General features: G+C 61.6%; 10 protein-coding genes across 10 annotated transcripts; 4 read left to right on the forward strand and 6 right to left on the reverse strand.

Moving 5' to 3' along the window:
- Window positions 1-173: 173 nt before the first annotated feature.
- On the reverse strand, window positions 174-2,696 carry SAC1 (Phosphoinositide phosphatase SAC1; the record flags this gene model as incomplete). Its single annotated transcript, XM_062772318.1, has 7 exons — window positions 174-377; window positions 424-497; window positions 546-1,703; window positions 1,741-2,136; window positions 2,312-2,389; window positions 2,432-2,591; window positions 2,667-2,696. The coding sequence occupies 7 exons, from the start codon at window positions 2,694-2,696 to the stop codon at window positions 174-176; spliced, it is 2,100 nt and encodes a 699-aa protein (XP_062628302.1).
- Window positions 2,697-3,229: 533 nt separating this feature from the next.
- pcn1 (Proliferating cell nuclear antigen) lies at window positions 3,230-4,633 on the forward strand. The gene is made up of 6 exons (XM_062772319.1): window positions 3,230-3,372; window positions 3,443-3,495; window positions 3,548-3,655; window positions 3,708-3,813; window positions 3,861-4,196; window positions 4,246-4,633. The coding sequence occupies exons 1-6, from the start codon at window positions 3,321-3,323 to the stop codon at window positions 4,539-4,541; spliced, it is 951 nt and encodes a 316-aa protein (XP_062628303.1). The 5' UTR covers window positions 3,230-3,320; the 3' UTR covers window positions 4,542-4,633.
- On the reverse strand, window positions 4,625-5,094 carry LOC62_04G005768 (uncharacterized protein; the record flags this gene model as incomplete). Its single annotated transcript, XM_062772320.1, has 2 exons — window positions 4,625-4,928; window positions 4,964-5,094. The coding sequence occupies 2 exons, from the start codon at window positions 5,092-5,094 to the stop codon at window positions 4,625-4,627; spliced, it is 435 nt and encodes a 144-aa protein (XP_062628304.1).
- A 92-nt stretch (window positions 5,095-5,186) lies between these two features.
- Window positions 5,187-9,464, reverse strand: spc7 (Kinetochore protein spc7). The gene is made up of 5 exons (XM_062772321.1): window positions 9,123-9,464; window positions 8,850-9,076; window positions 6,112-8,805; window positions 5,405-6,067; window positions 5,187-5,368 (listed from the first exon to the last, which is right to left on the reverse strand). The coding sequence occupies exons 1-5, from the start codon at window positions 9,345-9,347 to the stop codon at window positions 5,260-5,262; spliced, it is 3,918 nt and encodes a 1,305-aa protein (XP_062628305.1). The 5' UTR covers window positions 9,348-9,464; the 3' UTR covers window positions 5,187-5,259.
- Window positions 9,465-9,750: 286 nt separating this feature from the next.
- SSN3 (Serine/threonine-protein kinase SSN3) lies at window positions 9,751-11,666 on the forward strand. Its single transcript, XM_062772322.1, has 8 exons — window positions 9,751-9,874; window positions 9,967-10,007; window positions 10,065-10,357; window positions 10,401-10,505; window positions 10,561-10,873; window positions 10,919-11,068; window positions 11,109-11,418; window positions 11,455-11,666. Exons 1-8 carry the CDS (start codon window positions 9,789-9,791, stop codon window positions 11,558-11,560), a joined length of 1,404 nt encoding a protein of 467 aa, XP_062628306.1. The 5' UTR covers window positions 9,751-9,788; the 3' UTR covers window positions 11,561-11,666.
- A 168-nt stretch (window positions 11,667-11,834) lies between these two features.
- Window positions 11,835-12,852, forward strand: nuo-21 (NADH-ubiquinone oxidoreductase subunit, mitochondrial). Its single transcript, XM_062772323.1, has 2 exons — window positions 11,835-12,266; window positions 12,648-12,852. The coding sequence occupies exons 1-2, from the start codon at window positions 11,859-11,861 to the stop codon at window positions 12,768-12,770; spliced, it is 531 nt and encodes a 176-aa protein (XP_062628307.1). The 5' UTR covers window positions 11,835-11,858; the 3' UTR covers window positions 12,771-12,852.
- egt-2 (Hercynylcysteine sulfoxide lyase) lies at window positions 12,847-15,643 on the reverse strand. Its single transcript, XM_062772324.1, has 13 exons — window positions 15,372-15,643; window positions 15,303-15,337; window positions 15,173-15,267; window positions 15,049-15,137; window positions 14,920-15,013; window positions 14,681-14,874; window positions 14,402-14,637; window positions 14,341-14,358; window positions 13,794-14,295; window positions 13,604-13,759; window positions 13,415-13,556; window positions 13,241-13,362; window positions 12,847-13,199 (listed from the first exon to the last, which is right to left on the reverse strand). Exons 1-13 carry the CDS (start codon window positions 15,428-15,430, stop codon window positions 12,884-12,886), a joined length of 2,058 nt encoding a protein of 685 aa, XP_062628308.1. The 5' UTR covers window positions 15,431-15,643; the 3' UTR covers window positions 12,847-12,883.
- A 575-nt stretch (window positions 15,644-16,218) lies between these two features.
- On the forward strand, window positions 16,219-16,782 carry LOC62_04G005773 (uncharacterized protein; the record flags this gene model as incomplete). Its single annotated transcript, XM_062772325.1, has 1 exon — window positions 16,219-16,782. One exon carries the CDS (start codon window positions 16,219-16,221, stop codon window positions 16,780-16,782), a length of 564 nt encoding a protein of 187 aa, XP_062628309.1.
- A 381-nt stretch (window positions 16,783-17,163) lies between these two features.
- Window positions 17,164-17,517, reverse strand: LOC62_04G005774 (uncharacterized protein; the record flags this gene model as incomplete). Its single annotated transcript, XM_062772326.1, has 3 exons — window positions 17,164-17,210; window positions 17,265-17,452; window positions 17,495-17,517. 3 exons carry the CDS (start codon window positions 17,515-17,517, stop codon window positions 17,164-17,166), a joined length of 258 nt encoding a protein of 85 aa, XP_062628310.1.
- Window positions 17,518-18,252: 735 nt separating this feature from the next.
- Window positions 18,253-20,815, reverse strand: LOC62_04G005775 (uncharacterized protein; the record flags this gene model as incomplete). Its single annotated transcript, XM_062772327.1, has 3 exons — window positions 18,253-18,768; window positions 18,807-20,693; window positions 20,732-20,815. The coding sequence occupies 3 exons, from the start codon at window positions 20,813-20,815 to the stop codon at window positions 18,253-18,255; spliced, it is 2,487 nt and encodes an 828-aa protein (XP_062628311.1).
- Window positions 20,816-21,097: the final 282 nt, after the last annotated feature.

Here is a 21,097-nt window from a genome sequence, read left to right on the forward strand (position 1 = left end):
CTCATGCGCTCCAGTCACAGGTCATGATGTGCATAGAAATATCCGAAACCGTCTAATAATACGCAGTGGGCTTAGCTGATGCAACATTATTCACATCCGCGTCGTGTCCGTACAGCCCACGTCTAGTGGAGAGAGAGGGTTATCGCGGTTGTCGCGCTGGTGACAACGGGTGTTTAGTCGATAAGAGCGCCCTTCTTCTTCGCGCCAAGGTCGTACTCCTCGTTGCGGCCACGGCCAGCCTTGCGCTTGCCGATGCCAGGCACAACGCTGCCAATCGACAAGCCACGGCCACGCCTAGACGTCTTGAAGCCCTGGCCCTCGTACGAGAGGATCTCGAACGGAGGGTTGAGACGAGGCCACGAGACGTACGAAATGCCCTGAGAGCGTCAGTCGCGGATCGCCTGGCGCCGCCGCCACACTTACATTACCCCAAATGAACGAGCCAGAGATAAAGGCAAGGATGAACCAGAGGAACAGGAAGGAGTAAATCGACCATTCTGAGCGCGGGGTCAGCTGCTGTGTCTGTCCAGAGGACAGCAACTGACCAGATTGGCGGGGGAGCGTGACGGCCGCAAGGATCATTGTGAGGGCGAACACCAGCACGTATGGCATCGAGCGGATGAGGAGCGGGCGCGTGTCGGTGAGAGGAGGAATGCCGCCACGCTGGGCAACATAGGCGCCAGTGACCAGGTCATAGGCATCCTGCCTGTCGCCGTCAAAGAAGTTGTTGCGGACGTAACGCGACACCGAGTTGACACCGTCATTGAGGAGACCCTGCTTGCTACGCTTTCCAGTGCGCGTAAAGTCGGTCTTGAGCGCACCGGTGCCAGCGTACGCCTTCGAGACGTAGTCGGCGTGGTCGGCCCAGATGTTGCGGAAGTCGAGCATGAAGTCGGGGTGGTCGTCGACAGACTCCTTGGCGCTGAGAACGCCGACCTTGCGGAGCTGCTCGTTGAGCGCCCACTTGGCCAGGGCGGCCTGCGCGACGTTGGTACGGTCGAGGCAGTCCATGCAGTTGGTGCGGATGACACCGCTCTGCTTTGAAACGACCTTGTTTGGGGTGGCAGGGCTCGAGTTGAAGCCAGAAGAGGCATTCGCCTGTCCATAGAAATAGCCCATGCGGTTGAGGGGCTCGGCCAGCTTGTCAATGAGAACCTGGATCCTGTCAAAGCGGTTCTTGCGGCACTCGTGGTGGAAGTCAAAGTAGACGTAGTGGGCTCGGTCCGCAAGAGTGTGGTCGGCAGTCGCCTGCGTAATGTAGCGCTCAAACGCCTCCTTGACGGGCTGCTCGTAGCCCTTTTGGTTGATGAGGTTGACCAGGTACACCGACTGGTACTTGTCGACCATGTTGTACAGGTGCTTCTTCATCGACGCGACCGTCTCTGGCTTCTCCATGATCTGCAGGTCGGGCTTGTAGCGGAGGTTGTTGACCTCAGCCCAGTAGAGGGGCACCGAGCCACGGATCTGGACAAAGCTGAGGCGCTCACGGCCGTCCACGCGTCCGCGGTTCGCACCAGCGACGCCGTTCTCTGGGAGTGGGTCGATGAGGACGATCTGCTCCGTCTCGTTGAAGTTGGACACATCGCCTTGGTCATCGACACCACGCGAGAAGTAGCGGGTACCGGCACGGTGGCGCGAGCGGCGCGCGATGAGTGCGAAGAGGAAGTCACGGTTGTTGATCGTCGATGACCTAAGCTCAACGGCTGCTCGTCAGTACGGCGCCCAGATCAAGCCACTTACAGCCAAACATGACCGGCAGGATGAATCGGCTAAGGTCGGTCGCGCCACTCTCGGTGAGGTCGATGAGCTTCTCCTGCAGGAAACGGTTCCAGAAGAAGCGCTCATCGGCACGCTTCCACAGCGGGGTGGTCGACGCACCCAGGCCCGCATCCTCTTGCTCCTTCTGACGCTGAAGGGTGTTGGTCAGGTCCCAGCCGTACGAGAACCAGAGGTTGCCGTTCTTGAGGCCGCGCTCGACGAGCTGGACGAGCTCCTTCTCGACCGGGTGGCCGAGAATCGCCTGCGACGAGGACGTGGGGTTGAGCGGCAGCAGGCGGAAGTCGGTCGCAAGGTAGATGGCCTGCGAGAGCAGTCTGGACGATGGCTTGCGGCCAGTGACGATCACAAGAAAGTCGGCTGCAGGTCGTTAGCCGGGGATCGCGGGCTTGGTGGACGGCGATATGCAGTCGACGGTGGGCACCATGCCGCCGACGCCGTGCAACACGGTGGATCGGCCTCAATCGGCATGAACGTGTGCCGGTGTCCAACGTCCACCTGTTGGATACTGGGAAGGCATGGGATCACGACTTACTCGTTGCCAGGCTGATAACACCCAGGATACCGTAACAGGAGATAACCTTCTCCTTGCCGTATGGGATGGCAGAGGAAACTGGGATGTCAGCGGGTACTTCGCAGAGCTCCAGCTACTCACCACTGAGGCTAAGGGCGCCAGTCTTGCGATCGACGTGCAGGCTCTCACGAACGTCCTTCTCATTCACGACGCGCTCGGCGCCCACGACGGGAACCGAGGACGACGAGGGCTCAAAGACGTATGATGAGGGCGAGACGTAGACATTGAACGACTCATGCAGCTGGGGCAGTGTCAGATATGCGCGTCGAGGGTTTGGTCTGCTCGGGGCAGTGTTACAGCCGTGGTGACTACTCACTGGGAGCGTGTTGTAAGTCTGGGCGGCCATGATCAAGGAAGGAACGTGTCCGGTATGTGGCTGCGATTTGGGTGACGTTTGCTAGTGATTAATCGATGGGATGGGGGGGAAGAACAATAACGAGTGTCGAGGGTGGGGTTTTGGGGGGTTTAAATGGACGCGGACAAGACTGCGATATCGACAGCGATGCGGCGGTGCGTGTTGCTGCGTCAAAAGTGTGACGATGAGGGGTAGGTAGGTGATAGTGGCTAAGGTGAGGAGATCTGGATGGACGTGGTACAGTGGTGGTGGTGGCCGAATTGAAGCGATCATGCAGGACGCAGGACACGCCGTCACCGCGCGCCTCCGCCGCCGCTGACAGACACGCAGTGCAGTGACCATCGCCGCCGTGCCTTGACGCGTCGCCACGCCACGACCACGCTCTCAACTGGCGGATGGCAGTATCACTTTCCACCCATAAAGCCACGTGTAAAGACAACCCAGACGCGTCAACCACTGAACATGGGCCCTTGCATCAACGCGTCGCGTTTCTCCCCTGACCTTGCCTGACATTTGCTCCTTCCCCTCCCCTCCCCTCTTCCAAACAACTCGTCCCTCTCGACATTCTTGTCTCTTGCGCTCATCCCAAAACAATCCTAGACAGAATCAACCACCATGCTCGAGGCTCGTGTTAAGCAGGCTGCTGTCCTCAAGAAGCTCCTTGACGGTGAGTGGGGCCGGCTGTGTCGCTCCCGGCGGCAGCTCATCACACGCCACTGGGTACTGACTTCCTCCAGCCATCAAGGAGCTCGTTACTGATGGCAACCTCGACTGCTCTGACGAGGGCATTGTGAGTACTGCTGAGCCTCAGGGATGCGTCTGGCCGCTGACACCTCACGCAGGCCCTCCAGGCCATGGACAACTCGCACGTCGCGCTCGTGTCGCTCAAGCTCGCGGCCGAGCAGTTCGAATCGTACCGCTGCGACCGCAACATCCCTCTCGGTGTCAACGTGAGTCGGCTGCTGACCGTTTCCTAACGCATCCATTCGCTAACCCACCCAGCTCACCTCGCTCACCAAGATTCTCAAGTGTGCCAAGGACAACGACATTGTGACTCTCAAGGCTGCTGATGACGCCGACTCGCTCGGCCTGGTCTTCGAGTCTCCCAGTACGTCGCTCACTCTCTCACCTGGAGGCCCAACTAACCCGCCACAGAGGAGGACCGCGTCGGAGAGTACGAGATGAAGCTCATGGACATTGACCAGGAGCACCTCGGTATCCCCGACACTCAGTACGACGCGACCATCACCATGTCGTCTGCCGAGTTCCAGCGCATCTGCCGTGACCTCGCTGCTCTTGGCGAGTCGGTCAAGATAGAGGCGTCCAAGGAGGGTGTCCGCTTCTCATCGGACGGCGAGGTCGGCTCGGGATCCGTTCTGCTCAAGCAGAGCGCGGGCAACGACCGTGGTGCCCGCGCCCGCGCTAAGCCCGACCCGGATGAGGATGAGGAGGAGGAGCGTGAGGAGAAGCCTGATGTCGACGAGGAGGGTGGTGAGTGCCACGCTGGACGCCAGGAGAGGCTTACTGACCCGTGTCGCAGAGGACGAGCAGGACGAGGAGGACCGCCCCAAGAAGCGCAAGGCCAACGGCGGCGCCAAGGGCTCCAAAAAGGCCAAGACTGGCGGCAGCGACGAGGACGTCGGAGTGTCCATCATCCTCGAGAAGCAAGTCTCGCTTACTTTCTCTCTCAAGTACCTGTCCAACTTTGCCAAGTCTGCGCCTCTTGCGCGTGAGGTCTCGCTCAACATGAGCAACGACGTCCCTCTCCTCGTCCAGTTCGACTTTGAGCAGGGCACGCTCCAGTTCTTCCTGGCGCCCAAGATTTCGGACGAGTAAAGAGATAAAGTGTAGCTGTATTAGTGGAGAGAGTGGATCATCGAGTCGCTGTACCACGTCATTGTTACTTTGCTATGGATTCATCATGCGCCAGCTGTGCCGGGGGGTAGACAGCCGACAAAGCTACACAGGCGCGCACGCTTGGCATCCAAGTCGCCCTGGTCTGTCAGGCCATACGCAGCAAGGAGCACGCTGACCTGCTCGTCGGTCAGGCGATGGGCGTCGCCGACGGTTGCGGGGAAGAAAGCTGGGGGTTCGCCTGGCGGTGGTACCTCGGTCGTAGCCTCGACGGATACGGGCCGTGCCGGCGGGGTCGGGAGCGGCCTGAGCTTGTCTGCGCTCGTGTTGGAATAGCTGTTGAACAGTCGTGCCGCGAAGCAAGCCTCTCTGTCCGTCAGATTGAGCGAGGCAACCATGCGCACCGGTACTCTCTGTCTACGCAGAGCTGATAAACCCCTGTCGAGACATGGTTCAGCTTCGTCTGAAGGCTGTCGAGCTTCTTTATGAACTCGCGTCCCTCTGGTGTATCGAGGTCACTTGACACGTTGGCCATGTTGCTTGAGAAGAGTTGGTCTGAACATAGGTGACAATGCAGAGATTGCTTATGAACAGTGCTGTGCACTCGATCACAGCGAATGATTGTCTCGGAACATGACACAAGAGGAAACGATACTACATTTATATGGTGGGCAGAAGCAAAATACAACACAAGTGGCAGTTATGTCTGAGTGGCAGCGGCCTCGGCACACGCCTGGAGGAGCACGCCGGGGACGTGTGGAAGAGACTTGGCGACCGTCTCCTGGGCAATGCGGACTAACACATCGGGGCTGGAGTGAGCGGTGTTCGCGGGAGAGACAACTTACCTGACGCTTCCATACACTACATCGGCGGTGACGTTGACGTCCTTGAGCTCCTCGGGCCAGGAGATGAGTGTGCTTGGGCCAAGCTGGACTCTTAGGCGGGCGCGGGCGGACGCAGCGGGTAGCATCAGCGCCGCAGTGCATGTCAGCACGCCGTTCTCGAGCTTGAAAGTGGCCGGGTAGTAGATCGACAGCAAGTCGAGCTCGCCACGAATGTGTCGAGCGGCGGTCCACAGCTGCCCAACAGCGCGGACGAGGGCGGATAGGCTGGTGATTTGGTGCGCAGCCATGAGCTCGGCCAAGGCGCTGCGCGTGAGAGCGAGCAGGCCGGCGGTGGCGTCGTTACGTCCGGGGTTGACAAGGCTCAGCTGTGCGGTCTTGACGTCCTTGCTCTGAACACTGAGCAACAGCTCGCCTGCGAACACCAGCTCGACCTGGGCGCCCATGCGGACCACGCGGAACCGGTGGAGCTCCTGCAAACTCTTCCACTCGCGCTCAAGGCGGATCACGTCCGAGGGCATGAACTGGTCGCACATGCTTCGAGCGACCTCTAGCGCAGCGTTGTGCTGCCCAGCCTCGGACGTGAGCTCAGTCAAGCGAGTCGAAAGCTCCTCGTTCTTGGCGGTCTTGGTCTCCAGTTCTGACCTGAATCGCTCAATCTCAACACTGTTTGAGGGTTAGCCTCCATTAGGCACAAGAGATCCACGTACTTTTGCTCAACAACAGCAGCCTTGAGATCCGCCAACTCCTCAGGGTCACAAGCAGCAATCTCGGCAACCTGCGCACGGCGCTTGGCCAGCTCAGCCTCGAGCTCTGCCTTGCGTGCACGGAGGTCGGGTAGCAGGCTGTCGGAGACTTCCTTGCTTGCAGCGTGGCGCGCCGCGTCAGACTTCATCTCCTCGACAATCTCCCTAAAGTCGGGGAGAATACGCTCCATGAGGCTCTGCTTCCAGTCGTACCATTGAGAGCGGGCCCGCAGCTGGGTGTTGGCCTTGAACTCGCGCAGGGTGAACTCGAACAGCTGCCGGTCCTCGTCGTTGGCGCTGAGGTAATCGCGCACGACGGCTGGGTTCTCGGCGTCACAGATGGCCTCTGTTGATGCGAGCTCTTCTTTGCCGGTATCGATGTCCGTCCTCATCTTCTGGATCGCCCAGTTGAACATGTTGAGCAGGATACCCTCAATGTGGGCCTCGGCAAAGTCGTGGATGGCGTACTCGCGCTCGCCGCCATCTCCACGCCCGAGAACGCCCCGTCCAACGCTGCTACGACGACGGCGCGGGGCGGCAGGCAGGTCGTCCATGAACTGTGCTCCGACCATTTCCAGGAAAGTGGTCAGCTGAATAGGTGCGGCCTCTTCAGGCTCAGCGAGCTCATCTTCCTCCGGAAAGGCGGGAGATGGTGTAGGCGGCGGGAAAGTGAAGCCGAAGCCGAACGACTCGCGAACCACAATGCCCTCGGCAGGCGACTTCAGATGGCGGACTGGAGTACCCATCGACTTGCGAGGCATGCCGAGTGACTGACGACCCGGTGTGCCAGTGTACTGAGGGAGAGGGCGTTCGGGCTCCGGTGTTGGTGACCGCTCGACCTCCTCTTCGTCTCCCTGCACGTCCTCCTCAGCCACTTCCTCCTCGATGTCTTCCTCAACCGCCTCCTCAGCAAAGACATTCGCTGTCGCCTGCTCGTGAGCAGTGTGGAAGTCGCCAGATGTGTCCTCAGTCGAGGCCTCGGCCTCGTCATCCTCCTCTGGGGCGGGTTCGGCCGCCTGCACAGAGGCGAAAATGTTCTTCACGGGCGACGGGGGCTTCTGTACAACCGTCTTCTTGGCGCTAGGGAAGACAACGTCCTCGTCGTCGCTGTCGGTGCGGGGTCGTTTCCGGGCGCTGGACGGCGTGGCTGGTGCTGTCTGCGGATGACGGAGCGGGGTAGTCGCTGCCACCTGGGAGGCAGAGGGTGGCACCGAGCGGGACAGAGATCCCGGGGTAGGGGCAGACGTAAAGTCCAGCTTCTTGGCAACGCTCGCCGCAGTTGCCATGCCAGTCGGTCGTGGCGCTGAGGTGCCTGGCATTTCTGGGCTGGCACCAAAGATATTGCGCTTTTGGGGAGCGGTAGCGGGGGGTTGAGGTGGCTTCGGAGCCGAAAGCGGGGCTGTGGACGACGGCCCAGCAGAACCACCGCGAGCGTCCCGGCTCTTCTGAGCAGACGAAGTGGTGGGTCGGGCGAATGACGGAGTGCCACCCGAGCTCTTGCTCGGTGTCCGCTTGGGCGTGCTGGCGCCTCCAAGAGACTGCCTCGAGCGGGAACTCTTGGCCGGGCTCTTGCTAGTGCTCTGCGCTAATCCCTGGCTGAATGTAGGCTCAGCCGGGGCAGAGACTGGCGGAGGCGCAAAAGGGTTGGATACTGATGCCTTGAGGGTGGAAGTAGCGACAGGCTTCGGCACCTTGATGGGAGATAACACAGGGTAAGCGAACGAACCAGCGGATAGGAAGTCGCCGGTGTTGTCATCTGCCGCCGGAGCAGCCGGGGTAGGGGCAAAGATGTTTGTCGACATGTTGTACGTTGCGGTCCTCTGTCGCAAGATACCACCGCCGACGGTGGTGAGCTCCATTCCGCTGGCATCACCGATGGTGTAGTTGAATGTACCGGTCACGGCGTCGGGGTTTCTGGTGCCGCCAGTGTCATCGCCAGAAGAGATACTCTCATCTGTACTGCCGTACACGCCACCGTAGACAGCCGTCTCATCCATCTCCATCTCGTCGGCATCGTGATCCAAGGCGTAGTCGCCTTCGCCAGGGAGAATCGGGGCTCCCTCGCTAGCTTCTGCGTGCGTGTATCCGATTGACGCGCGGGAGCGCATGGCCGTCTGTGGGGCGGTTGCTGGCATCGGTCCACCAAGAGCAACGGTAAAGTCCATAGTCTTCTCCTCGTCGTCGCCATTGTCGGTAGCCGGTTCGCTCTCGAGTTCCATGTCGTCGTCGTCTTCCTCGTCGTCTTCCCACTCCTGCTGCACGATACCCCCGCCAACCATCGTGTCCTCCATGTCCATCTCGCCTTCAGCGTCTTCGTCTTCTTCCTCGCTGAAGTCGGGGTTGACGTTGTCGTTCACGGCAAACGAGTTCATTGAGTTCGACGTGACCTGAGCCAGGATCTCATCCGAGTCGGCAGAGATGTCCGACGCCTCGCTCTCCGACTCGAGCTCCATCGACTCCTCACCCTGCCCCTCGCCTTCGCCCTGGAAGTAGATTGCAGGAGGAGGCTGGGATGCGTATTCGCTGGACAATGACTGGCGGCCCTGCTGCGAGGAGAGCGACGACCGGGCACGACGAGATGGGGATTGCGCCGTCGGCGCCGGGCGGAACGAGGCAGGTACGCCTAACGACTTGCGCGCAGGCTTCTTCTCAAACATCCTGCGATGTCAGATGGACGTGCATGAGTGCGAGGTAGAACACACCTGACATGGGCGCTCGGAGCAAAGCTGACTCGTCGCTTGGCGCCCAGGCTCTCGTGCGCGGATGTGACCGGTAAGCTGGCTCTTGGGCCCCTGCTCGAGCTTGCGTCCATGCGCGAGGGCAGGTCCCCGAAATGGATGGTTTCGGCCTGGGCATCGCTGATGCTGAAGTTGAATTGCGCTGTCGAGTCTTCCGTGACGGAGCCCTTGAGGATGGACTTGCGGGGTTGCTGGGGCAGTCAGTTACCGCCAACGCTGCAAGGCCTTCCAACTCACCGCAGAACGACGCAGCTTTTGTCCCTCGCTCAAGTTCTCCCATCCAACGGAGAAGCGCAAGCCTTCACCCCCCATGGATACAGTGGCACGCTTGTGGCCCTTAGTTCGCTGCTCCTGCTTGGTGATTGGAAGAGTGAGGTTGTCGTCGAAGGTGTTGAGGTTGTGATCGGATAACGTCGCTGCTGCCGATTGTCTGCGCCTCGGGGAGCGTGATGGGATGGACATGATCAGAGTGCCCCTATGGCGTTGTTGCGCCCCGTCGGTGTCGGTGAAGTGAGGGGGGTGCGAGAAACAGGCGCCGTGATGGCCAATGTGAGTGGTTTGAACAAGTCGAGTGGTTGCTGTTTGTTTAGTGACTGATTTGTTGTTTTGACCTTTGTGGTGGTGGTGTGTTTGGGTGGCGCGGTGACAGCGGGTGATCGGGGTGGCATTTGATTCCGCACCACAAACCAAGATTACGTAACATCCGGTTGAGTCACGTGATAAAATGAACTGGCTCGGCTGCACTGTCGGGTGACACTTGTCACAGTGAGAGAGCCCCGCCCAGCGAGCGAGCGAGCGAGTGACCCAACGAGTGAACCAGCCAGGCCAGCCAGCCAACAGCCCCGCCGTCCCTCCCTCACCAGCGGCCATCACTATCCATCCTCTCTCCTCCCATCCATCGACATGACGACGCTGGCCACCCCACGGCCAACAAGCATGGTCGACCCCATGCACGCCTACAGGGCGAAACGGGACAGGGAGCGAAGAACGTAGGTCACACGCAGGCGGGCAGCTCCCAAAAGTGGAGGGAGTGCACCCCGCGCCAGAATGGTACAGTGGGCACTCGGCTGACACCAAGCAGCGTCCTCAAGGCATACAAGATTCTCGGCTTCATCTCTTCAGGTGGGTAGCAGCCTTGGCATAGTATTGCCCAACAGATCAGAGCTCACCACAATGCAGGGACGTATGGACGAGTGTACAAGGCTGTTCTCCTCCCGCCCCCGAAAGCGACGGGCAAGAGTGCGCTCTCGGCGAGCTCGCGGTCTGCCCTCGGCGTTGGGGGGTCCAAGTCGCCCTCGGCCACACCAGGCCTGGCCGACGAACCGCTGAATAATCCCGAGCTGTGCATGCGCCCTGGCGATATGCCAGCCAAAGAGGGGGACGTGTTTGCGATCAAGAAGTTCAAGCCCGATAAGGAGGGCGATCAGCAGACGTATGCTGGCATCAGTCAGAGTGGAGCGCGTGAGATCATGGTGAGTGTGCAGGGGTCTGGAGGACAGCTGCTGACGACTCCAGTTGAATCGCGAGCTGCGGCATCGTAACCTGGTTGCGCTTCGCGAGGTGATTCTCGAAGACAAGGCAATCTACATGGTCTTCGAGTATGCGGAGCACGATTTCTTGGTGGGTGTGGGCGTGGTGTGGGCTGGGGCGCTGTGAGTCGTGCTGACTGGACTAGCAAATTATCCACCACCACTCGCAGACATTGAGAACCCCCATCCCAGCGCCAACTCTCCGCCGCCTGCTGCACCAACTGCTCTGTGGACTCCACTTCCTCCACTCGTCGTTTGTGCTCCACCGTGACTTGAAGCCGGCCAATATTCTTGTCACCTCGGACGGTGTGGTCAAGATTGGTGACTTGGGTCTTGCACGTCTATGGCATAAGCCATTGGCTCAGGGTGGTCTGTATGGAGGCGACAAGGTCGTCGTGACCATCTGGTACCGTGCTCCGGAGCTCATCCTGGGCTCGAAACACTACACGGCTGCAGTTGGTGAGTTGTGCCTCGTCCTCCCTACAGGACTGACTAACTCCCCAGACCTCTGGGCCGTGGGCTGCATCTACGCCGAACTGTTATCCCTCCGCCCCATCTTCAAGGGCGAGGAGGCCAAGCTCGACAGCAAGAAGTCGCTACCATTCCAGAGGGACCAGATGGCCAAGATCTGTGACGTCTTGGGCCCTGTCAAGCGTGAGTGACCCAGCAAGGAGACTCCTGCTCACCCCAATAGCGGAGCACTGGCCAGGAATTCTCCACATGCCAGAGCACAAGACGTATCTGTCTCAAGGTCCATACCCGACGGGCAACCCCCTGCCAACGTGGTACGGCAGCAGATCGGGCAGCAGCAACGGGTACGACCTGCTGTCCAAGCTGTTCGAGTGGGACCCAGCCAAGCGGATCACGGCGCGCGAGGCGCTTGTGCACCCGTGGTTCCAGGAGGACGGGGGGTGTGGCACATCGAGCGTGTTCGAGGGCAGCACGATCACGTACCCCCAGCGCCGGGTCACGCACGAGGACAATGGCGACGCGAAGATGGGAAGGTGGGTTAGAATGCTCCGCCTATGCTGACTTGCCAGTCTGCCGCCTTCGCTCGCCGGTGGCCGTCTACCCAGCAGCAGCAACTTCCGCCCTGCCACAGGGGCGAGCCAACTGGCGGCCAACAAGCGAGCCAAGCTTCGGTAGCCGCCGGCTTCCAGCTGCATACTGTCTCCAATCATTTGTACCACCTGGAGAGCCCTATTGTTGTAACTGTTTCCCTAGCCCTTAAGCATTGTACGGCGGTCTATGCATGTGGTAGCATTGGCATGGGCACCATGTTGTGACACTTGTCGCAGCTCCTACTGGTGGGGCGGCGCCACGGGGTCATAACGCCGTTTAGTCCCGCTCGGAGTGGTCGGTTGTGGGTGCGGGTTGCACCAGGCTGGTGTTAACGACGAGCTCATCTCGTCTGTTGACGACCAAGCACCACTCCCACAACACAATGTCGCTTCTCCGCACCTCGTTCCGCGCGGCCCGCCCCGCCGTCCGCGCGTTCAGCTCGACCGCCCCGGCCGCAGAGCGCTGGTCAACGCAGCACGTGCAGCCTGCCGACGTGGTGGCCGGCAAGGCCTCGGGCCTAGTAACGGTCCACGAGAGCGCGCGCGACATTACCGCCGACGTCGTGTCGGACGCGCCGCAGGAGCTGAGGCACCGCGGCGTGCGCATCTACAAGCCCACCAAGAACACGATGCAGTCGGGCAAGGGCAAGACCAAGGTCTGGCGCATCGACTGGGACACGCTCCAGGGCGCCGGGCGCTGGACCAACCCCCTCATGGGGTGGCAGTCGTCGGCAGACTACATGCAGGGCACGAGCCTCGTGTTCCGGACGCAGGAGGACGCCGTGCGCTTTGTGAGTTCGCCGAAGGAGCGAGCGGAGCGAGCGAGCGAGGCGTGGGTTGGAGTCGGAGGGACTGGCTTGGCGTGATGCCCCGCGCTGGGCTCTCATCTCGCCTGCTCTGCCCAACCCGCCTGCTCTCGTTCGCTCGCGCAGCGCAGAGATCTCTGTGACAATGCTGACGCCTGTTTTCCTTGTCTCTCGACCGGTATCGCCTCATCACATCTCACATTGGACCTTTCCGATGGCTTGCGACCCGTCCCATCACTCCCATGGCCCCCGGCATGCCCCTTCGCTCCACCGCTTGCCGTCCTCCCCGCTCCGCACGCTCGCTGCACTCGCGCACTCCTACCCGCTGTCGCTCATGCTCGCTCCGCTCGCATTCGCTGCACTTAGGCCGAGCGCCAGGGCTGGGAGTACTGGATCCAGGAGCCCAAGGCCCCTCGCATCCCCCCCAAGAACTACGCCGACAACTACATCCACGTCCCTGGACCTCTGCGTATCTGCCACACCAAGTGAGCGTGGAGTAGGACGGGACGGCGTGAGGCGAGCCACGCGCAATGTTAGAAGGGTTGTTCAGATGCATTCATTCGGATAGGAAGGGAAGGCATATGTGTATACTCTAGATCTACCTACTGCTTCAGCTCGCCTCGCTGTACGCGCACAGCGGCAGCCTCATACGCCTCGGCGACACGGTCAAAGTCGCTCAGCTCGTTCCACACCTGCGCGCTCAGGCGCGTCCAGTACTTGCCGTCGTGGACGTAGAGCGCCGCCCAGCAGTTGTGGTTCTGGAACTCCTCCCACACGATCGTCTTCAGGCGCCCGTCCTCACCCGGCACAGCGGGAGGGAGATTGGGCAGCTCGATGTTGACCATCGCGGCGGTCAGTTCGCCCGCGTCGTTCTCCATAAAGGTCGTGCCCCAGCGCTTCGCGAGGCGCTTGCCGCCACTGCGGTGTCAGTTGGAAGCCAGCTCGTCGACACAACTCACGCAACGGCAAGCGAGTGGTTGTGCGCAATGATACGGTCTTCGCCGCCAATCTTCTTGCGGAACGCCACCGTATCGGCCACTGTGACGACCGGAGAGAAATCGAGCGTTCCGTTCCACGCGAACTGTGGTGTGAGCAGGTGAAGGGCCTGAGAGAGGAGCTCATCTGGCACTCACCTGGTTGACAAAGTTCCACGGGTGAACATGACCCGTGGTGGTAGGATACCGCTCCGACTCGTAGTAGTGTCCGGTGGGGTAAGACGAGCGGATGAGGCGCTGGTTGCGCTTCGGGACGTAGAGGATGGCCGTGGAGCGTTGGCTGAGGCGTAAGCGGGTTGCAGCATCGTACATAACCCATCCACGCACCTCATGAGCCACTTGTGGCAGTTGGACACCCAGAAGTCGGGGTCGGCTTTCTTGAGGTCGACATGGTGCTGGCCGATCGAGTGCGCGGCGTCGACAAGCGACAGGACATCATACTCACGTGCGAGCGAGACGACCTGTTCCCAGGGGTAGACGACACTGGGATCAGCTCACGCAAGCAGGTATAACTCACCCAGGGTTGGAGGCAATGCTGTCAATTACGACCATGCGCACACGTTCCTTGCCGTCGACGGCCACAGGCTTCGGAACAGAGTCGCCACGCGGGGCCTTGGCCTTCTGGTTGTACTTCTTGAACACAGCCTCAGTCTTTGCAACGATCTCGGCATGTGTCGTGGGGAAGGTGAGCTCGATGACCTCGAGGCGGAGCTGAGGGTTCCGGTCACACGTGTACTTGGCGGTCTGAGAGACGGCATCGTACGTCGTGGCATACACGACGAGAATGTCGCCTTCAACCCAGTCAGTGTTGGAGATGACGGTATTGACACCGTGGGTGGCATTCGGCACCAACACCACGTCGTCGACGTCGGCGTTGATGATGGGAGCGACGGCCGCGCGCGACTTGGCGATCCTGTCCTCGACTTCGAGACGGATAAAGATGTCGGGGCTGCTCTCAATGTAGTCGCACAGCTTCTTGCGCGCGTCGCGGACATCGTTGGGCGTGGAGCCGTACGAACCTGGGGCTTAGCTTCGGTCGCAACTCAACGATCAGCTCAACCTACCGTGGTTCAAGTTGACATCTGAGGTGTTAGCTGACTTCCCGGTCATTACAAAGCAGCTCACATCCGGGCCTGAATGACCACTCCTTGAGGATACTGTGTCCAAAGTCGGGGAACCCAGGCATCGTCTTGCCCACGATTCCCTCGGCGTCGGCAGCGGAGAACGCGCCACCCGCGACCGCGGCACCGCCAGCAACAGCGCCGCCAGCTGCGATCTGCGAGCGCGCCGCGTCGACATCGGCATACTCGTCGCCGAGGGTCGTCCACACATGAGCCTTGTCGCGGAGGAAGGCCTCGATACTGGAGGCTGGTCAGCTCGATTACAAGTACGGGAGCTGCTCACTTCCAGATAGCAGGTTCAACACGCTCGAGAGGAGCGTTCCAGACATAGACCCAAGCCGAGGCCTTACCCCACGAGGACGCATCCGAGGACCGTGCAGAGGCTCGCTGCTCGGGACGTGCGAGCACTGGCGGGAGGTCGGCGAGCGTGCGGGGGTTGGTGAGGGTGTGGAGAAGGACCTGGACGCGCTTGTATTCCTGTGGTGGTTAGAAAGGATACGAAGATGGACGGTGATAACGTACCGATCCCTCGAACACGTCGAGGAGCTCAATGTCCTTGCGCGTCAAGCCCGACACGACGGTGCCGCGGGTCCAGCGGTCATCGGCACTGAGCTCACTGGCGGGTCAGCGTCATCCATGACTCCTACTCACTTTGCATCGGCGCCGAGCAGCTTCTTCAGGCCCTGCTCGTCAATAATAGTGGGGTAGTCTTCGCCCTTGACATGGTGCCGGGTGTATCCCTGCCGTCAGCGACGTAGCCGTCATCACACCTCACATCCAGCACGGCGTCCTGGAACTTGAGATCGCTTGCATCGCGACCGAGCACACGCGCAAGGATGGCGGGGACAAGGAGGGTGCCGTAGCAGAACACTGCGGTCAGCACTGTTGCAGCGTGCGGCACTCACGATCGAACGACTCGGGGCTATCGGACGGCATGGTTCTGGTGTCAGTCAGAGTCCGGCAGCGCGACGTACAGATCTAGGTGTAGTGTTTGTTCAGTTTGGGAGGGCAGACGTCGAGATGGCAGCCTCATCGACTGTGATAATATAGGCGGCGGCGTGGAGTGGGGGACGACTGTGGATGGTACCTGTCGGTGTGATGCCGACTCGGCCTGGTGCGATGTCGGTTACGCGGCAGGGTCAGCGGTCGGTCACTGCGGGCTCTGCTGGGCTGCTGCAGCGTTGTCGGGTTGCCGAGACTGCTGTGATTACCAACAACAGTCGAGGGGTTGACGGGGTCGAGGCACGTCGGCTGTGAGATTGCGAATGTGAGCAGGAGTCGAGGCGGCGCGCATCCAACACACTCAACCAGTCCCACCGCAGATAACCCGCCGATCCGCCGGACCTGTCGCCTCCACCACAAGCACACGGCGATACCCGACACGGCTACCCGCCGAATATACAATGCCAACCTCCCCTCCACTCTCTCCACACAATCCATCTCTTGCTCGCTGTCACCTGCTCCACTTTTATCGCCTTTGACCGACGGAGACGGCCCGGAGCGGGTGATGCATGCTCCGTCTGGGGCAGACAGAGGCTCAAAGGACGGCTTTAACGTGCCAACGTTCTCGACTCTGTCCTCGTCATGTTCTCGACTGATCGGGCCGATCGACTCACGGAGTGACCGTTGACGGAACCAAATTCACGTGGACAGACGGACCGTATACAACGCAATGTTGACAATCTTGGCGATAATTTCACGGTCCACCATCTCACGTCCATCTCACGACTTCGGCACGAACGCCGGCAGCACGACATCTCTGCCTCCCTCAGACGGCTCACGACTCAACTACGATCAGCACGACCGACCCACTCCGCATCCATGTCACGCAAGACGGCCGCCGGCCGCACCCTCGTCCAAATGGACCCCGACGAGATCTACTTCACGCACGCGCGCATCCGGCCAGTCTTCACGGGCTGCAACAAGCGCATCGAGGAGACGCTCGAGGAGATCCTCTCAGGCCAGACCAAGATCGAGGACGTGCCGTACATCACCGTGATTGAGAACTTTGAGACGCCCGCTCCGGCACCGGCGGGCGGCTCGTCAAAGGGCAAGAAGGGCCGCCGAGGGGACAGCGACGACGAGGAGGAGGAGCGCGGCGGCAAGCGCAAGGGACGCGGCAAGGCCGCACCAGCAGCAGCGAGCGCACCACCCGCGCCGTACTACTTCTCGCTCAACAACCGCCGGTTATACCTCTTCAAGACGCTCAAGGCGATGGGCAAGATCGATACGATCGCCGTGCAGGTCAAGCCGGCGCTCGAGCGCGAGCGGACAAAGTACACGCGCGAGCGGTGTGTCCTGCGGGCCAAGATCATGGGCGCGGGGGAGAAGCGCGTAGGCGAGGGGGAAGGGGAAGAGGAGGACGGCGAGGAGGAGGAGCGGTGACAGGAGCCATGATCTCGGCGTGGCCCTCTCTCCGACTCCGCGTGCCGCTCCCTCAGACTTCGCGCACGGACGCTCCGCAAGGGTCATTGCGCACTGAACGCAGCGACGCCGCCGCCTCCATCCAAGCTTGGCAGTGGAGCGGCAACACGACAACGCGGCGTCAACACCCCAGCATCAGCATCAGCATCACCGCGCCGGGCCGCCAGCGCGCACCAAGCCTGCGTCTCCCGCCACTCGCACGCAGGTAACAGCACCACCTGCACCAATCTACGCATCTATGCATATTCTACGAACCAATGGCGGGGGCCGAGGGCCTCCTACAAGGTTGTGGGAACGACGCCAGTACGCCGAACCAGCGCGCGGTGCGCGCGAGGGCGCCGCTTAGCGGCCGTCGGGGATCTCGCCCTCGAAGAGGTAACGGGGATAATCTGCCACTGATCAGCTGTGCCCAGCCCCGCCGCCAGACGCTGACGCCAACTTACGCGTGTCGCACAGGTTGTAAAACTCGGTGGTGGCATCGGGGATGGTGTGGCCACCATCCCATGGGCAGCCGGCGAAGTCACACCATGGGGTGTCGCTGGACCACGAGCCGCCGCTCGAGTTGGTGTCCGTCGAGGACGCCGAGTTGTAGCCCGAGGACGAGGACTCGCCGTTGTTGTTGTTACGGGGCCTGGTGTGGGTGAGCGGTGCCGCGTGCTGACTGACTACTTACGCGACAAAGGTAGCCTTGGCCATGTTGTCTTGTGGTTGTGGGTAAGGGTGGGGTGGTTGGAAGGAGGAGAGAGAGAGGAGTGAGAGAGTTGGTGAGGAGTCGAGAGCAGGCCACCAGAGGACTACTTATCCCCACCGCCGGGCCGTCCATCACTGGTCGCGACGGACCACGACGAGTCCACCGACCCCAGCGGCCAAACACCCAAACACGAGGCTGCCGCACAACACACGACGCGGCGCGGCGCACGCCCTCGCCCCATCAACTCCTAGCGCTCGGACAGCGGGCGCAGGAGTGCGAGCGTGTGATGTGTGTGCTGCGTGTTGTGTGTCGCGGCTGTGTGTTGTGTGTCGGGGTGGGTGTGTCGTGTGTGTTCGAGGTCCGGTGGTGGTGGTCGAGTGGTGGAGTGGGGTCTAGTGGCACATGCCACTGTGGCACGGCAGGGGTGACTGATACGCAGGGGCCACTGGCTCCGTTCTCCGTGTTTGGCGTTTGCGCTTTTGTGCGTCTCATCATCCCAACAATGTGCATAAAACGCTGGACAAAGCAGCGCCTATACATGCCCGGGCGTTTGATCTACCATTAATCTACTCTATTGACTCCCTGCTTATCTGACGGCTCAGTTCAGCCAGCGGACAGCTATTGAATCCCTGCTTATCTGACAGATCTGGTGGCCTCGCCTCCCTGGCCATGATACAGATCTGCGTTGATGTCTGCCCCACGCCCTCTATGTGACACGCCTGTCGTGTGCCCAACAGACCCTACCACGACGGCGCAAGCCGCGGCGCCGCAATGGTGCTCTGCGCGATCGCCACCTCGTCGCCGCGGACCTCCTCGCCCCGCCCAAACGTCCACACAAGCAGCTCCTGCACCTCGCTCCCAGCGACCTCGCCCACGTCCTGCAGGCGGAACAGCGCGACGCGCTGCGCGTCAAGCAGCAGCCCGTAGCCGAGGCGCTCGGCCTTCGAGTCGAGCCGCAGCTCGGGCGCGAGGCGGCGCCGCGTGGCGAGGAACGGCAGCCGCGTGACCACCGGCACGGCGAAGCCATCGAGCACTGTCGCGTCGGAACGCAGCACCGCGCTCCCGCCCTCCAGGCCGCGCTCGTCGACCGGGTCGAACCGGGGCACCTCGGCACCCGGCGCAAAGTCGTACACCTCGAGATCGAACACGCCGTTGTCGGCAGCGGTGTATGCGCTGCTGCCCTCGTGCCCGAACCCACGGAGCGCGGCGAAGCGGTACCCGTGCGCACGGGCCTCGTAGTCTGCTTCCCAGTAGTTCTGCCGTCAGCGCGCTGCGCTCAGCGTGGATAACCCACCTTGCACCCCTCGTTGTCGGCGGTCTCACGCGCGAAGAGCGCTTCGGGGAGGATACGCGTGTTCTCCTCGCCCCAGTCCGCCCACCTGACTTCTGTCGGCGCCGTCGCCTGGCTGGCATGTGACCGCGCCAAGCTTGCCAGCTTCTCCTGACGCATGAAGAGCGTGTAATCCTTCGGCGGACCATCAGCGCCCGTGACCTGGAACCCGAGGACGAGGACGCCAGTGTCGGCGTCGGTGTCAAAGTTGCGCGGGACAGCGTACGGCGACGGCGATGCCGCTGACGGCGGTGAAATCGGCCCATGGCCCAGGATGACCGCCTGCGTCATGCGCTGGTCGTCCGCGATGGGCGGGAGGAGGAAGCGCACGCTCGGCTCGGGGTCGCCCGGCCCGAGGATAAGCTTCAGAAAGTCCCCCGTGTCCAGGATCGGCGGCTTCGGGAGCCCTTCGGACGGCGACTCGCTGTCCGAGTCGGCCCAGTTCTCGATCTCGATCTCCGGGTCCGAGTACACTTCCGAGGCCATGTCGGGGAACGGGTCGTCGTGGGGTGTGCCGGGGGGAGCAGTCTCAGCCGCGAATGTGCCGTTGGCGTCCGCTGTGGTTGATGGCGCACCATCGAGGGCGGCGAGCTCATCGATAACTGCATCGACGGCGGCGTCGTCGTCGCTGTCGAGACTCTCCCACTCATTGTCGCTGCCGTTGTCAACCTCATCATCGTCGTCGAGGCTACCAGAGCCACTGTCATTCTCATCGTCCGTCATACTGTCGTCGTCAGACATCTCTTCCGCGAGGGTCTCAACGATGTCCTTCGGCGGCAGCAAGTCGGCCCATTCATCTCTCGGCGGGATGGTATACACCTCGAGCGCAAGACGCGGATCGTGAGGTACATGCGCAGGCCTCGGGACGGCCCTCAGTGGCGCGACAGCTATCAGGTCGTCGGCGAGGAAGGTGAACGACGGCGAGTCGTGCGTCTCGGGCAGGGAGATGGTCTGCCGTCCGTCAGTCGTTACCTCACAGAACACACTCACGAGCGCCACCTGCCCCGTCGTCCAGTCAAACACGACGATGAACGTGCCTCTGAGCACCCCGCGCTCCGTATCGCTATACTTGAACACAAGGGTCGCGACGAGATTCCCGCGAACAGCGACACAGTAGCTCCCGCCCTTCCAGGTATCGCGCGCGGGGCCCATCACGGACGTGGTGTACGTTTCCCTGGCGTCGACCTTGAGCATGATCACGGGGTGCTGCGCGCGCGGGTGCCCCTGTCCCGTCGACAGCGAGAGGATGTGGAAGCGGGTCGTGCACGTCGAGTCCGAGTGCCACAGGTCCTCGGTGAGGAGGAGCAGGTCGGCCTGCGCGTCGATGCCGGCGATGCACGTCCACGAGCGGTACAGCAGGCGCCGGGTGAACGGGAAGTCGTCTTCGTCGCCGAAGTCGTTCGCGAGCCGCTGGTCGACACGCCCAAAGTCCACGCTGATCCAGTTCCGGTGGAACCCCTCGAGGCTGTCGGCCTCCTCCTCCGCCTCGCTCATGTTGTCGCTCACGCCCGCGTGCCGGTGGATCACGACTAGCCCCGACGAGAAGTCGTGCTCCTCGGCGCGGTTGCCCGGCATGTCGAACCGCTGGAACTTGTGCGGCGTGAGCGTGCGCCAGGCGGTTTCCTGGGCGCGGAGCGCGGCGACCTTGGAGCCGAGTGTCTGGCGCTCCGGCGGTGGGGGCGTGGAGGCTGGACCGGCGGGATCCGCATCCGCAAGAACATCGCTCTCGGCCGCTGCTGCCGGTTGCAGAGCCACCGGCTCAACATTCACGTACCCCCCGCCCGTGACGGCGGCCTTGTACCACTGCACGGCCGAGCACGATCTGTACGCGCCGCCGAACTGTCGGCATGTCTGTTGGGTGTGAGCGCGAGGAGGGCCAAAGGACTTACCTCGGACAAGCGCGCGGCGTCGCGTACCGAAGAGTGCGAGAACACGGCGTGCAGGAGCTCGTCGGGGAGTTGTAGTATGCTCATGGCGTGTGTGATGAGGAGATGAAAGTGAAGTTGTTGGTTGTCGATGGCGCCAAGAACTTCGTCGCCGTTGCCGATCCCGCGCGTCGCGTCGCGTCCCGCGTCGGTTCAGGACCAAATAACATTACCGCCTTGTCGTTTCGGGCTGGGCCGAATGTGGCACCTGGCAATCACCAGCGGCATCCGATGAGGTGGGTCACTGGAGATTCATAGCACAGCGCCTGTCTCACAGCGCTCTCGGTAGAGGGAATATTGGGGGGTGGGCAACATAAGAGTGGCACTGGG

The sequence above is a fragment of the Vanrija pseudolonga genome, chromosome 4 (assembly GCF_020906515.1).
Source record: "Vanrija pseudolonga chromosome 4, complete sequence".
Lineage (NCBI taxonomy): Eukaryota > Fungi > Basidiomycota > Tremellomycetes > Trichosporonales > Trichosporonaceae > Vanrija > Vanrija pseudolonga.